Source organism: Sciurus carolinensis, chromosome 5 (assembly GCF_902686445.1).
Source record: "Sciurus carolinensis chromosome 5, mSciCar1.2, whole genome shotgun sequence".
NCBI classification, from domain to species: Eukaryota; Metazoa; Chordata; class Mammalia; order Rodentia; family Sciuridae; genus Sciurus; species Sciurus carolinensis.
Window position 1 is genome coordinate 31,399,838 of NC_062217.1, and position 16,759 is coordinate 31,416,596.

General features: G+C 32.5%; 1 protein-coding gene across 7 annotated transcripts in view; it reads left to right on the forward strand.

Annotated features, from left to right (window-relative positions):
- The window catches only part of Nbea (neurobeachin), a 628,163-nt gene that overhangs the window by 202,521 nt on the left and 408,883 nt on the right, over positions 1-16,759 (forward strand). For all 7 annotated transcript variants that reach the window (XM_047553976.1, XM_047553978.1, XM_047553977.1 and 4 more), the window contains 4 exons: positions 2,170-2,300; positions 5,414-5,521; positions 14,392-14,560; positions 16,473-16,568. In XM_047553976.1, the coding sequence (XP_047409932.1) occupies positions 2,170-2,300; positions 5,414-5,521; positions 14,392-14,560; positions 16,473-16,568 (504 nt within the window). The remainder of the gene's footprint in view (positions 1-2,169; positions 2,301-5,413; positions 5,522-14,391; positions 14,561-16,472; positions 16,569-16,759) is intronic.

Here is a 16,759-nt window from a genome sequence, read left to right on the forward strand (position 1 = left end):
AATTACTTATCATTTAAAATGTAGTTAAATATATTTGGAATTCTTTTAAACTCCTTGAGATGATAGCATTTCAATGAAGTGATTTTAATACAAATCCATTTATGAATTCTGTTTTGATAAACTGGTACTGAGGTTAATGACCTTGGCCCCCAAACATGTGAGCAAACAAATGACATCATTCACACAACATTAGAATGATAATATTGACAGTGTTAAATCTCATTGTTTCACAAAGTGAACAAATATTCTTAATAAACTTTATTATATCTATGTTAGTCACTTTTTTATTGTGTTACAAAGAAAATTAAGCCCTGAAAACTTTCAGTAAATCCTGGATATGATCTTTAGAGAGTAACCATTCTTCCTCTTTTAATCTTTCTTAGAGGAAAAATTTATACTGTTAAGACCTTCAAAGAAACCAGAAAGCTACTGTTTTTATACGAGCTTTAAAACATGAACAGAACAGAAAGACACAGGGCAGGAGATAGGAAGTTTCTGATTTTGCCCTTTCTATCCATAATTTTGAAAGGATATGTAAAAACCACCCATGTGTAGTTATAGGAAAGATGTTTATGATTGTTTATGTCCATCTAAAACTGATCTTTAAAAGAAGAAAAGAAAAAAGACAGGCAAGCTCAATAAGTGGATGGAAATAGAAAATATTGTGTTAAGTGGAATTAGCCAGACTCAGAAACTCAAAGCTCAAATGTTTTCTCTCATATGCAGAAGCTAGGGTAAAATAAAGGGAGAGGAAAGGATAGGATAAGAAAGAACCAATCACACACAAATTAATAGATGAGCAAAAGAAAGTAGAGTAGAGTAGAGGAAGGAGAATGGGAGAAGGAAGGGAGAATGGGAGGGAAAAGAAGGAATCATGAGCTGAAATTGATTTCCATGTGTGTATAAGTTTGTTGGGGTAAATCTAACTACTGTGTATAACTAAAGCTCTAATAAAAAAGAGTTAATGAATATGATAGAGTTCTCTGCCCATGTTTATTGATGAATACAAAATAATTTTGAAGAATTGCAAAAATATTGGCAATTGGCTTAAAGTTTGGTTTAATTAAACTGAATACCAGATTTTTATTAGGAAATAAAAAAGGCAAGATTAGAGGAATCATTTCGTAGTCATTATAAGGGAGGAATTAACTGTGCAGGATTCTGTGGCAAGTATAGCTTAATTTACTGTGTGTCATTATGAATATTTCCATTGATTTGTAACAGATTGAACTTTGTGAGAAAGATATGCTTTTAAATGCCTCAATATCTTGAAATCAATATTAATTTGGTTATTCTGAACTTTTATTTCTAAATATAAGACTGATTTTATTTTTACTCTAACAATGAGTTTTATCAACTACAGGAAATCTTTTTAAGTGAGTAAGGAAGCACTTATTTATCACCTCTTAAAGGTACTATTTACTTTTCTAAGCACTTTACATATGTTAATCAATCTTCACAACAGCCCTCTAAAGAAGTTACTGTATTTATTCTCATTTTACATATGAGGAAATTGAGGCACAGAATTTAAACCACTGACCCAAAATCACAAACCTAATAAATTATAGAGCCAGGATTCAAGTTAAGGTGGTCTGAGTTCAAAATCTGTACAACTGATTATAATATTTTATTGCTTTCATTAAATAAATGTTTTGAATGCCTGTTGTCAAAGCCCACAGATTCACCTACCACGAAGAAATGTAAATATTGGGATTTGTAGAACTTGATTATTCCTGAAGTGGGAAGTTATGATCAGTATAGTCACCAAGATAGTCAAATTAAGGGCAGATACTTTACTGTTTAAATTTTAAAATCACATGAATTTTGTTAAAAACCTTATTACCAAAGTTCAGAATTGTGAAGAACTGAAGGTAATAGAATGAGGAAGGGTATGACATTGGGAACTTCAGAGATCCTGGTAATAGTCTCTGTTTCTTCAGCTGTCTGGTAGTATAGGGTATTGTGTTTTTATTTTTAAGTGTATAATATAATATACGTATATATTATACATATTGTGCTATCATTATTGTATTTCATAATTTAAAAATACAGTGATACAATTGATTTTAAGAGTGAATAGGGGAAGGGGAAAAATAAACCAGCAAATTTTATTCAATATATCAAAGTCAACAATTTACAATAATAATATGCTTTTGACTCTTTAAATAGTTTGTTGTGTAGCTGTGAGAAACTGTTTAGAATGTCGACAAAGACAAAGAGACAGGGGAAACAAATCTTCCCTTGGAACCAGTAAACCTCAGGAAGTTCCCCAAAGTGTGACTGCCACAACAGCATCAAAGGTAATCAGTCATTTTCTATGTTAAATATAATTTACTGGGAAAAAATTTGTTATAGTTTATGAGAACAAAGTGACATTTGTAATCAGATAGCTTTAGGCTCTGGTACTGGCTTCTCTGCTTCATAACTATATTAGCAAGATTAATTAACCTGTCTGAAATTTGCATTTTGTGGGTTATTGAAGAATCTGCTCATAATTTCTACTTCATAGGGTTCTTATGAGAATCATATTAGCACATGGCACTAAAAATTTTTAGTTTTCTATTTGTAAGCATTACATGTATTTTCAGAGTTCAGTGTATGAGAAATGCACTTTTTAAATGGATGTGCTTTTATTGGTGATAGACTTGATAGTCAACAAATATACATTTAATGGCCACCAAATACATGAACAGTATAGAATATTTTGGGAATGTATTAGTAATTCACATTCTGAATTATCTCTATCAAATATTTTGCTGTCACTGGTATTACATCCAGTTTTATTAGCATGATTTTCAAAGATCTGCATGACTGGTCTTCACTTATGTCCCCAGCTCCAGCTTGTTTTTTACAAGTCACACAATAGACTTCATTTAGTTCATCAAAAGAATTTTTTTTAGCTTCTTAGACTTTTACATAGTTACCTTTATTTGAGATCTTCCTCCTTATTTTTCAGCCAGCTAAAATCTGTTCCGCTCTTAGGTTTAGCTTAAATATTATTCTCTCAAGCCGTGTATGGTGGTGCATACCTTTAGTCCCATCTGCTTTGAGGGCTAAGGAGGGGAGTATCACTTGAGACCACAACCTCAATACCATAGCAAGATCCTGACTCAATGAGAAGAAAAGAAAAAGCTACAGGGAAATGTTTTCTGACACCTTGACCACCATCCCAGTCTAAAACAGATTTCTCTGATGTTTCCTTAAAACTCATATGTCACTTCATCACTCACTATACTTGTAATTAGGTGTTTAATATTGGCATAGTAAGTTTTTGCTCAATAAATGAAAATAGGAAATAGGAACTGAAATAATTTTATAGATGATAGCTTCAAATTTCTGTAATTTTCAAACAGACCAACCACATATTAATCATGTCTGTTAGTTATTTGCAGTATTGCAACCTCTTTTCTTTTTCACTATCATCAGGGAAATATTCACAGGATAGATAATTTGACCACAAATTATCACAAGACTCCATCGGGCTCTCCATTGCTTGAGAAATTAAATATTAATGTGTCAATAATCTGTGTCATATTTCTTGGGTGACATAGTAGACTGTTAGTTATTAGAGGGTAGTGTCCATATCTTATACAACTTTGTAATTCTGAAGCATTTAAGGGCACGGGTGCATACTTTGTAAAAAGATACAGTCCTGAGTTAGTATTCTGACTCTACCACTTATTGGTTTCCTGACCTGAGACAAATTCCTTAAATCTGTAAATACAAATCAATTTATAGGGTATTTATATCAATTAAGTGTAAAGCAGTAATGTATTAAAGAACTGGCAAGTAGTGAACATTTTGTTAATACTGATTTCTCTCTCTAAAAGTTAAAGTCAATATATACTTAGGAAATTAATAAAAAATTTTATGGAAATTTTGGAAAACTTAGATCCCAAAGAATATAACTGGATACTTTGTTTAGTAGGTAATAGGGATTTTCAGGGCAAGTATTGCCCTCCTTGTAGAATATGGACAGAAAAGCCTGATGAAAAGGAAATTTGTAGTGATTTACTTTCATTTGGTGGTGAAAATGAATAAGTGATGAAGGTAGGAATACGAGGAAAATTGGACTTGTTAACACATTTCAGGATAGGGACTAACCTTTTAGGTTAGTGGTGGGGTTTTGTGTTTGGTTTTTGTTTTCCCTCCCTGTGCTTATGTGGGTTTTTTTTGTTTTTGTTTTTGTTTTTTAATGTGTCACTTTTGTAAGTAAACCATAGTTGATTTTTTTAGTATGATTGAAAAGTTCCCTGCTTCTAATATGTGTGGACTTGGATGAATCACAAACTTTCGTTTTAAAAAGGAACCATAATCCAAGCTTTTCCTACCATTTAGCCTTTATAAGGATCAAGTTATATTAGGGTCATATTTTAAAAATGTAGAATGGTATATAAATTAATATATTTCTAGTTATTTTCCCATTTATGCTGTGAATTTGTCTGTGGCAGAAATTATGTGTTAGTTTCTTTAATATTGTGATAAATATTATTAGCTTGTTATTTACAATGACCTGAGTTTTTTAGAGGTTAAGATCTCACCTACAGTCCTAGAACTGGTAAGTTTTGAAATCATAACAGAAAATAAATAATATGAACCTACACATAATGTACTGTTTTTACTATCCTGTGCTTCAAAGGAATCAAACATTTTTATTTAGGAGTTAAATATGGCCATTAATGCCTACAGTGAAGTAAAAGTTGGCTTAAGTATTTTTTTTTTTATTAGAGCAACAACTATAGCTCATACCTGTTAGGTCCAGGAACTATGTTTGGCACTTTATGTATATTATCAAATTTAATCCACATAATTATTAATGCATTGTAGAAATACTAGATTGAGTTTCAGGGAACTTGACTCACTTGTTTTAGTGTTAATGCTCTTTAATGTCTTTCAGCTTTAATGGGCTATGACTAAAACTTTTTTTTTAGAGCTTACCTTATCTCATTTTTGTATAGATCATGAAATGGCTACATATATAAAATCTCACAAAGTAATATAATACGGTAATTTCACATTTTTATAAATGTATGATGAATCAATGAGCCCAGGGACTCAGGCAATTTTTAATTAGAGATAGGGAAAGTGAGGAATTTTAACAGTAAGCACAAGGTCACATAGCAGAAACTTGTGAAGTTCAAGATCAGTCTTTTCCTACTAGTGTTACCTACCTTTATGGGTCCATAATGATAACAATACTGATAAAGAGCAAGAATGCTTAAAAGAGAAACCATGACATGAGCAGAGAACAGAAAATGTGCCTTGCAATAGGGTGTTGTTAATAGACATTAGCTCTGCGAGGAGGAAGTGAAAAATGTAGACAGTTCAGCCTAAGTTAAAGATAGTAGAAGTGATACTTCTGTGTATTTTTTTTGAATATGTTACTTCTTTACAATTCTTTTTTGTTTTTAAGACTCCCTTAGAAAATGTTCCAGGTAACCTTTCTCCTATAAAGGATCCTGATAGACTTCTTCAGGATGTTGATATTAATCGCCTGCGTGCCGTTGTCTTTCGGGATGTGGTAAGTTGTGTCTACCTAATTTTCCTGTAAAAACTTTTCAGTATCATTTGTGTAAAATAGCATAAACTTTATAAGGAATCTGTATATTAAAACTAAATGCCCTAATGCTTGGGTTTATCTCATATTTCTGCTTGTAGAATGTTTGAACCTTAGCTTTGTCTGAAAGCTTCATCCCTAGCACCAAAAGAGTGGGGGGCATGGGGTGAGGGAAAGAGAGAGAAAGCACATTTTTTATATAATTTTTCTTTGTATTTTAAGGATAGGGATAGCCTGAACAACTATAATTCACTTTATCTTGCATCACTTTCTTTTAGTATTCCTTGCTCCATCTGCAGGTACTGAATATCTTGTTATTGTCAGTGTTCCTGATGTTATGGATGAGAAGGATTAACTTATTAGGTATTAGTGGCCATGACTTTTTCAAGTGGGTTATTTTCTTAAGAAGAATATGCATTTAAAAAATATATATATGGGAATTTGAATTAGAAATATAGTTTAATAAAGTTTAAAGGAAAACATAATTAGGGAGAAGGTTCATTTTCACCTACTCAAGGTAATAAAAAGATTAGTGGGTAGCGGGGGAAGAAAAGCAAAGGGATTATACTAGAGAAAACTATGTTATATGCATTTATGAATATGTCAATATGAACCCTCCTATTATGTATAACTACAGTGCACTCAAAATAAAAAGATTGACCTTTTCATAAATTATATAGAAACTTATATAGTGTTTTTTAGCACACTCAATATTAATAAAAATCATTAATATGTTTATCACAAACCACTAACAGGGAGCAGATCTTCATCTCCAAAAGGCATTGTCAGAGCTAACATAGAATACAGAAAGATTGTTGAGGGTGTGATTGTGTTTAAATTGTTCATAAATTTGTATCAGGTTATTATAAGAGATTATGATCATTTCTCTCAGATTCATTGATGTTTTGTAAATAGATTGGATACCTCAGCAATGGTATTTAGCTTCTTACCTGAAGAAAAGGAATTGCATTATGTGTTACCAGGGTGTACCTCCCAAACATCGTCAAGATAAGACTAATGTTCCTGGAGTATACACTATGTATCAGGCACTGAATTTATATCATCCTAAGCTTCCAGTTGAGAACTAAGAAAAAGTTAAAATTCAGCAATATTAAGACAATACAACTGGTATTATGGAGAATTAGAATCCACCCAGATTGTTCCAAAGCATTATTTTTCATAAATTTATATCATATTTCTTAGATTCCAAGATATCTTTTTTTACATTTAAATAATTCATGATGTTTGGGAATGTTTTATAATGGATAGTATTTAAGATCATTATAAATATTATTCTAATAATTCTATTTTTTTTGTTTTTGAAATTTTTATAAACCCACAGTATTTTTAATTGCCTTAATTTCTAAAACAGAGGAGATCCAAAATTATTAGGTTTTTAGGAATTATATGTGCATACCTTCATAGATCTAGTAACTAAGTGTGGTATACTCTAGTTTGGAGAACTTTAGTGTTTTTTCCCTTGAGTTTTTCTCAGCTGTTTAATTTTCAAGTATATAGTTTTTCTAAGGTTACACATATGCACGTACAAACATTTAAATTTAGAAATAAAGGATCACCATGATTTTTAAGGACTTCTGAGTCTTGCTGGTGCTGAAAGTATGACAGAAGAAAAACTTGAGAAAATGTCAGTGTTGTAGTCAACTTTTTTGCCACTGTGACCAAAAGACCTGACAAGAAGAGTTTTAGGGAAGTTTATTTGGGGTTCATGGTTTCAGAGGTCTTAGTCCACAGATGTCTGACTCCATTGCTCTGGGCCCAGATAAGGCAGAACATCAATGGCAGAAGAGTATGGTCCAGGAAAACAGCTCAGAATATAACAGTTACCTCTGTTAATCCCCATCAATAGATTAGTACACTGATTAAGTTAAGGCTCTCATAACTTAGTCATTTCACCTCTGAATGTTCTAATGTTGTCTCATACAGGAGCTTTTGGAGTAAAGCCTTATATCTAAACTACTTCTTCTTGCTTTTTGTTTGTTTGTTTGTTTGTTTTGGTATGGGGGTTGAAACCAGGCATACTCAACCTTTCAGTAGCATCCCTGACCCTTTTGCTTTTTATTTTGAGACAGGGTCTTGCTAGGTTGCTTAGGGCTTTGCTAAGTTGTTGAGACAATCTTTGAACTTGGCAATCCTGACTTAGTCTCCTGAACTGCTGGGAATGAGGGATGCACCACCCCTCATGGCCTGCTCTTATGTATTTTCTGTGATGAAGATACTGCTGATTTAAACTTACAGGAACTATTTAGATCCAGGTAAAATAATTGTGTGACAAAATTTGCTATGAAAAACTATGGCTAAATTATGGTAGAAAAAACTATGGCCTTTAAAAAAATTTATTTTTAGTGTTCCCCAAAAGCTGAATTTGAAAGTAAATTTATTAGGCTTCTCCCTTTCATCTCCAGAGCCCAGATAATACTAGGTCTCTTTTATGTATTTAAAGTGAGACAAGCTGAAGTAAATTTTAATCTTTAAAAAAATTGAATTAGAAGGTTTCCTATCACCTTAGTTAACACATTAAGTTTTTAAAAGAATTTCAGGGTTCATTAATTATATTACTTATTGAACCCCCTACCCCCACCCCTTTCTCTCTGTCCTGGGGATTGAACACATCCTTAGCAATAGCTGTCCATTCCTTTCAGCCACCATCATGCCCAGCTCTTGGCAAACATAAATATCTCCATTACCATGTATTTGCTTCTATGGATGTTTACTATAAAAAGAATCATAATAATATATGACATTTAAAAGGCATTTTTACAGAATACATGATGGAATTCAGCAAGCAATAATAATGGAATAATAGAACATATAGTAACCGGATCAAAGTCAGAAACCTGAACCAAATGCAAATAAGTAAATGCTGTTATCAATTTATATGAGACTCCAGAATATGAGAAACTAAAGTAAGAGGGACAAAAATCAGAATGACAGTGGCAACTGAGGGAATTAACAGAAAAGAGGGATGGCAGAATTTTTAGGTAAATGAAAGTGCTCTGTTATTTGAATTTGTGGTTATTTAACACCTCATGATTTGAATATAGCCCTTGCTGCTCTGCCACTGAGGCTTATTTTAAAATGGACATGTTTTCCTTTCCTCTTCTCCCTCTCCCACTCTCTAACGTGGGGTTGGAGAACTGGATTACCTATTTCCTATCACAAGCCACATCCACCATGGGAACCAAGAAATTCAGACTTAGAGGGATGGCACCAGAGATCTAAGAAATGGCCAAATTAACAAGTGAATCACCACCACCCACAGGGAACACCTGGACTGAATCTCTTCTTTAAAAACCCTCTGTTCTTTCTGATGGGCAGAATCACAGCCTCTAGGACTGGAGTCCCTTGTGCTTCTCTTTTGCTAACAAAGCAAAAAGCCAAACCCTTTTTCTCAAAACCCTGTCATTGAATTGGCATGGGTGATAGTTACATAAATATTTATAGTTATAAAAACTCATAAAAGTCTATATTTAACATTTCATTGTAAATTTAATCTCAGTTAAAAATTCTTTTTCAAACATTTTTTATTCTAAGACTAAAGGAAAAACTGTCAAAACTAGTGGTCATTTTTGTTAAAAAAAAAGTTAGAAGATACTGTCATTGAGAACTCAATTCCCATGAATGTAATATATAAAAATAAACTATAATTATATATTAGTAACATTGAGTACATGTTAGATTTCATTAGAATTAAAAGCTTTTTAACCTCTGAAACCTTTGTCATTATTAAAGTGAAAAGCCAACTCACAGAGTAGGAGAAAATACTATCAAATCTGGTGTCTAAAAAAAGATTTGTTTCCAGAATATGTGATAAATAACTTACCACTTGAATATTAAGGAGAAAACCCAATTAAAAGCAGGAAAAATATACAATTAAACATTTCTCTACAAAAACTATACAAATGACTAAAAGCACTTAAAAAGATGTTCAACACTATTTAGCTATTAATAAAGCCAAACCTATACACCAGTGATGACTCAACTGAAAGAGAAATTAAGAAAACTTTCTCATTCATAGTAGCCTAAAATAAACACACAACACACAACTTGGGAATCAGTCTAACAAAAGAAATGAAAGACCTATACAATGAAAACTATAGAACACTGTTATGGTTTGAATGTGAGGTGTCCTCCAAAAGCTCACACATGAGACAGTGCAAGAAGGTTCAGAAAAGAAACGATTGGGTTACCAGACCCCTAACCCATCAGTGAATTAATTGTCTTGATGCAATTAATTGAGTGGTAACTGAAGGTAGGTGGAGTGTGGCTGGAGGAGGTGGGGCATTGGGGGCATGACTTTGGGTATGTAATTTTATTTGGCAAGTGGAGAGATCTCTCTCTCTCTCTCTCTGCTTCTTGATCATCTTGTGAGCTGTTTCCCTCTGCCATACTCTTCTGCCATCCTGTTAGGTCTCTCCTTGAGCCCCGAGGAATGGAGTCTGCTGTCTATGGATTGAGACCTCTGAAATAGTGAGCCCCCAAATAAACTTTTCCTCCTTTACAATTGTGCTGGTCAGGACTTTTACTTGAAGCAGTAAAAAAGCTGACTAAACAAACACTAAAGAAATAAATTGAAGAAGACCTTAGAAAAAGAAAAGATCTTTTCTGTTCTTGGGTAGGCAGAATTAATATCGTCAAAATTGCCATACTACCAAAAGTGCTATGCAGATTTAATGCATAATCCCCTCAAAATTCCAATGACATTTTTCACATAAATAGAAAAAGCAGTCATGAAATGTATTTGAAAAAATAACAGGCCTGGAATAGCCAAAACAATCCTTAGTGAGAAAAAGTGAAACTGGAGGCATTCACAATACTGACCTTAAATTATACTACAGAAGTATAGTAACAAAAACAGCATGGTATTGGCACCAAAACAGGTATGAAGACCAATGGAATAGAAAAAAGACACAAAGACAAACCCACATAAATACAGTTGTCTCTTACTAGACAAAGGCACTGAAAACATACATCGGAGAAAAGATAGCCTCTTAAAACAAATGGTGCTGGGAAAACTAGAAATTCCTACGTAGTAGAATGAAATTTATCTCCTCTGTTTTTCACCCTGTACAAAATTCAGTTCAAAGTGGATCAACCTAGATATTAGATCAAAAACCCTGTAACTACTAGAAGAAAATGTAGGCCCAACACTTCAACATGTTGGCTTAGGAACCAACTTCCTTAATAAGACTCCTAAAGTGTAAGAAATAAAATTAAAAAAAAAAAAAAAAAACAATAAATGGGATAGTATCAAACTAAAAGTTTCTTCATAGCAAAAGAAACAATCAAGAGTGTGAAGAGAGAGACTACGGAATGGGGAAAAATCTTTGCCATCCGCACCATGAATGTACAAAAAAACTCAAAAAGCTTAACACCAAAAAAGAAATAACCCAGTCAATAAATGGGCAAAGGAAGAAAACAGTCACTTCTCAAAAGAAGAAATATGATTGGTCAGCAAAAATATGAAAAAATATTAAACACCTGAGGAATTACAGAAATGCAAATTAAAAATCTACTGAGATTTCATTTCACTCCTTCAGAATGGCAATTATCAAGAATATAAGTAACAAAAAATGTTGGAGAGGATGTGGGGAAAAGGGTACACTGAAACATTGCTGGTGGGAGTGCAAATTGGTGTGACCACTCTGGAAAGCAGCATGGAGATTCCTCAGAAAACTAGGAATGGCGCCACCATTTGACCCAGTTATCTTCCTTGGAATATATCCAAAGGAATTAAAATCAGCATACTGCTGTGACACAGCCACATCAATGTTCATAGCAGCACAATTCACAGTAGCTAAGCTATGGAACCAACTCAGATGCCATCAGTGTATGAATATATAAAGAAAACGTGGTTTATATATACAATGGAATATTACTTAGCCATAAAGTAGAATGACTTTATGACATTCGCTGGTAAATGAATGGATCTGGAGACTATCATGCTAAGTGAAATAAGCCAATCCCAAAGAAACGAAGGTGGAATGTTCTCTCTGATATGTGGATGTTAACCCACAACAAGCAGGGGTGGGAGGGTAGAAGTTCATTGGATTAGATAAAGGGAAATGAAAGGAAGTTGGGGGGCTGGGAATGGGAAAGACCATGGAAAAATCTGACATCACATTCCTGTGTACATTTGTGAATATACCACAGTGAATCTCAACATAGTAGACATCCACAAGACTGGGATCCTAATTATAATAAGATATATTCCATATTTGTAGAAATATATCAAAATAGTTTCTGTTATGTAGAACTGAAAAGAACATTTTTTAAATGATAATTCTATCAATCATAGAACAATATATTTCTCTTTTAATAAAAAAAAAAAAGGCAAACCAAAACCACAGTGAGATACCACAACACATTCCAGAATCATAACAGACAGAAAATAATGAGTGATAGCAATGATATACAGAAATTGGAACTCTTAAACATTGCCAGCAGGAACATAAATAGGGCTTCCACGTGAGTAAACAGTTTGAGAGTTCCTCAACAGGTTGTATGTATAATCATTATATGACCTAAAATTTTCATTCTTAGGAAAACACCCAAAAGAAATGAAACATACCTTTGCACAAAAAACTTGCATACCATGTACCTGGCAGCCTTATTCAAAATAGCCCACATCTAGAAATAAACCACATGCCAGCCAACTGGTATATGACTAGAGTATTATTCAGCACTGAAAGACCATAAAACTTGAATGCAACAAGAAAGAAAACTGTAAAAGAGGCATGGTATAAAAAAGTTTTGAGACAGGGTCTCACCAAGTTGCCCAGACTCAAGTTGCAGAGGAGGCCCTCAAACTTAAAATTCTCCTACCTCAACTTCCAGAGTCACTGGGAATACAGGTGTGGGCCACCCTGACTGATCAAAAGAGATTTGTTTATTAAAGCAGAAGGAAAAAAAACATAAGAGTTCTTGTCTTAATAAAAATACCTAAGCTAGTGAACAAATCTCTATAAAAATTTAGTCATTCTCCTGATGTTTAGCTTCTGTGTTTATTAGGCTTCATTTTCAAAGACAGAAGTTCAAATAACCAGCACAATTGGCCTAAAGACCTGAATTTAAAAAAAAAAAAAAAAAAAAAAAAAGGTCTTACTACCCTGAGAGAGTTTTAGGTTGACTGCTACCATGGTTCAGTTTCTTTTATTTACAGCTCTACAACTTCACTGTTGAAATTCATTCATTCATTCATTCCACACATATTTGTTGAATGCCTGGTGCTGTTTCCTGTTGTGGAAATAGACGTCTGTGCAAAATAACATCTATCAGAGGTTGAGCTGTGTAGGAAATCCTTCTTGATGGTATCTTTTATTAGCTTGATTGCATTTCATTTTCCTTTGTAGTAACTACTGCTTACGTGTTTGATTTTGTTCCTTCTGTGTTTATCCCATCAGCACTGTAATGCAAGAAAAACACATTTTAAACACTTCTTAAGAAACTGCATCTCTAGAAAAGCTGTTTTTCACCTGTAGCATTTAAAACCCTCAGTCATACTATTTTAGAACACATTTTATCAATTTTGGTCAATTTCTTCATTAGTTGTGCTAATTGTTTTGCAACATCAAACCATTAATAACTATTTCTTGTTTACTTTCTTTTCTGATAAATGCACATAAATTCTGAATCTTGTTTGCTGTGCTTAAATGAAGTAACAAATCTAAAATACCCATTAATGATGTTAGTAGAAATGATTGCATGCTTGTTTTTCTTGTCTTTTTTTTACCTGTTATCTGTGGACCATGGTTTCTACTTAAAAATTTGGTTTTGCAAGTATCACTTTTACTTGGTTTATACAGAAGATTTTATAAGCATTTGCATTTGATTCTTTAGATACAAGTCTAATGGTAAGTGGTACTAGAGGTCATATAAATTACCCTTCCAACCATAATTCCCCAAAAGATGGTTATCTAAGCTTTTTGAATAGTGCTCTCAAGGTTACATGCAGTCTTTTTATAATTTTGGAAAGAAAACCCATTACGAAATTATCTTTTTTACTAGACTGAAGTCTGCTTTTTAAAACTTATCTCCTTAACTAACGTGACCCATTTTTTTTAACACTCTGTCACTTTGCTGTTCTCCTCTGGAAAAATTCCCTTTTACCATTGAGGTTTTGAAATGAGGAGCTTCAAATATTTGTGGTGTTTCAGAGGTCATTTTTCATGTGCAGAATAATTGGATTATTACTTTTTATCATTTAATGCAAAGATTGAAGAATTTGCTTTTTTTTAAAGCTACCATGTCACCATTCTAATTCATATCAAACTTGTATAAAATTCATGTTTTAGGCTCTCTTATTGTTTATATTTCCCCCAGTATGTACTCAATATATTTTCTTGCTGAGGTCCTAGTGTATTAAAATTTTATATATGTTTCACCTGTAATTTTATCTTGTTAATTTAATTCAGTTATATATAAAACTCTTGATTTTTTAAAATTCTGGATATTAAATTATTCCTTTCAATTTTGTGCCACCTGCATATTTTATAAACATATATACTATATTACAAATAGTATATATGAAATACTATAAATAAAAATGGTAAAGAGATCAAAGGATAAAATTATGTCATATGTAACAAAATTTCAACATTTTAGTTTTTTAAGATTACATTTTAACCTATAACTCAGGTGATACATCTTTGGAATTTTATCTTTATGTTTAATTGATAATAAATAACAATATATGCTTAGCAGGTTTTAATTTAAATTAAGTATCATTTGTCTCCATAAAGAAAATAAAATAGTAATAGTTGCTTATATTTTAATATACAATTTTGAGTGTCCAACTGCCTTTTCATTCTACACAGGATGACAGTAAGCAGGCACAGTTCTTAGCTCTGGCTGTTGTTTACTTCATTTCGGTTCTGATGGTATCTAAGTATCGTGACATATTAGAACCCCAGAGAGAGACTGCAAGAACTGGAAGCCAACCAGGTAGAAACATCAGACAAGAAATAAATTCACCAACAAGTACAGGTACTTAATATTTTTTTGTTTTATTTTTCACCATTATTTATTTCTCTTTTTTTTTTTCACTTTTACATCCATATTTGAACTGGACTTATTCATAATCATCTTAAATAATTATATATGATTGGCATATAAATGCCAATTTAATATTTTAATTCCATAAAATGTATGAATGATATTTTTGTAATATTTACTGTATTTATCAGTGCAGTTTTGGCTCTGCTGTTTCCCATTTATTAATAATAAAATCACTTAGTTATAACACTATTTAATATGCATGTGACTCAGACTTTTAAAAACATTTCTTCTTTAATTTTTAGAAACACAAAAATAAGAGGTCCTTATAGAGTTGTTCAAGACCAAGAATAAGCCAAAATATAAATCTTTATAGCCAAACTCCAAAAATAACTTCCCTCACTCCTTTCCTTCTCTATCTTGTTTTCTTCTTGCTGTATACAGTTATTTTAGTATCTAAATAGTCTGTCATTCATAATATGCAAACATATATTTTAAATTTTGTACAACCTGGTTGTACAAAATTTTTACAAAGTGGCCTCAACTAAAATCAAAGATTTTAGTTGAGGCCACTTTGAAACTGTGGCATATTTATACAATGGAATATTACTCCGCAATGAAGAATGATAAAATTATGGCATTTGCAGGCAAATGGTCGAAATTGGAGAATATCATGCTAAGTGAGATAAGCCAATCTCAAAAAACTAAAGGTCGAATGATCTCGCTGATAAGCGGGTGAGGACATATAATGGGGGGTGGGAGGGGCTAGCATTAGGTTTAGGGTTAGGTTTAGAGTTAGGCTAAGGACAGTGGCAAGAATGAAGGAAAGAAGGACTGTGTAGAGGGAAAAGAGGGGTGGGAGGGGTGGGGGGAGGGGAAAAATAAAATAAACATCATTACCCTATGTAAATGTAAAAAAATAAAAAAATAATAAAAAAAATAAAACCAAAAAAAAAATAAAAAAAAAATAAAATCAAAGATTTGTGGAGAGAGAACATCATAGACAATAATGAACCATCTTGGGTTATGTTGTCTTGATCATTTCCAGAACACACTCATTTTACAGAAGTTCTTACATTATCAGCTTTACCTACTCTGCTTGAAAACAATAACCACATTTTCTGACAACTAATATTTTAATTCTATGGGGTTCTTTCAGTTATTTGCATTTCCCACCAGGTATTTATATCAAGGTTATTTCTCTGTTGTTTGCAGTGTAACCTTGATAACTCAGTAGTTGTTTCATGTGTCATGGGATTCATTTTTAGTTGAAATTGCCTTTCCTTAATAATTACATATGATCTATAAATTAAAAGGATATTTTTATAAAGTAAGTAGAAATCAGTGGTCAAATCTCTGCATCTTGTTTTCCATAAGCATATCAGATCTTATTTATCTTTCATTGCTGTTGTGGAGATAAGGATTATATTTTAGTCATACTATTTTGCTTTTGTATGTTATGTTTACTTTTGACATATAAACATGAGATGATTTCATTGTAATATAGTTTTACTTTTAATTTTATTCTACCAGTTGAACATCATCATCCCATTCTAGTTTATGTCTTTTCACAATTTAAGACACTAAAACTTTATCATCTTAACATTTTTCTTTATTTTTTAATGTGTTCATATCTGTTATAGCTGTATAAAATGAGTGATAGTATACTGAACCTTCTGGTTCTGATTTTCTTGTGTATTTGTATGTCTCTATGTGTGTTGCTGAAATTGCTCATAGTGAGTATATGACTCTCTTAACCTCTTTCTTCTCTTCAGAGGTACATTCTTTATTGCCAGTACTGTTTTCATGTTGCAGTAATATAGAATTGTCATGGATCTTCAGTGGACCATGTTCCAGGTTGTTACATGCTTCCTCAAATTTGATTCCATGATTTTCTCCACAGTTGTGGTCATACCATCTATCCCTCATCCAAGTTTGAACCATGGATTCCTTGCCAAGTTAATTCCTGAGCAGAGCTTTGCCCACTCATTTTACAAAGGTAATATTGACCTCATCTCCTGACCTGTTTGGTATTCTTATTTCATGAGTGGTTATAAAATAAATATTCCTGATGTCATTGTTTATAAATAAGTATATGCCTCAGGTTTCATGAAGATACAATATGTTTTATTTATGCCTGGCAATTGAGAACAAAGTGATGTAGTATTTGTACTTGTATTCCATTATATT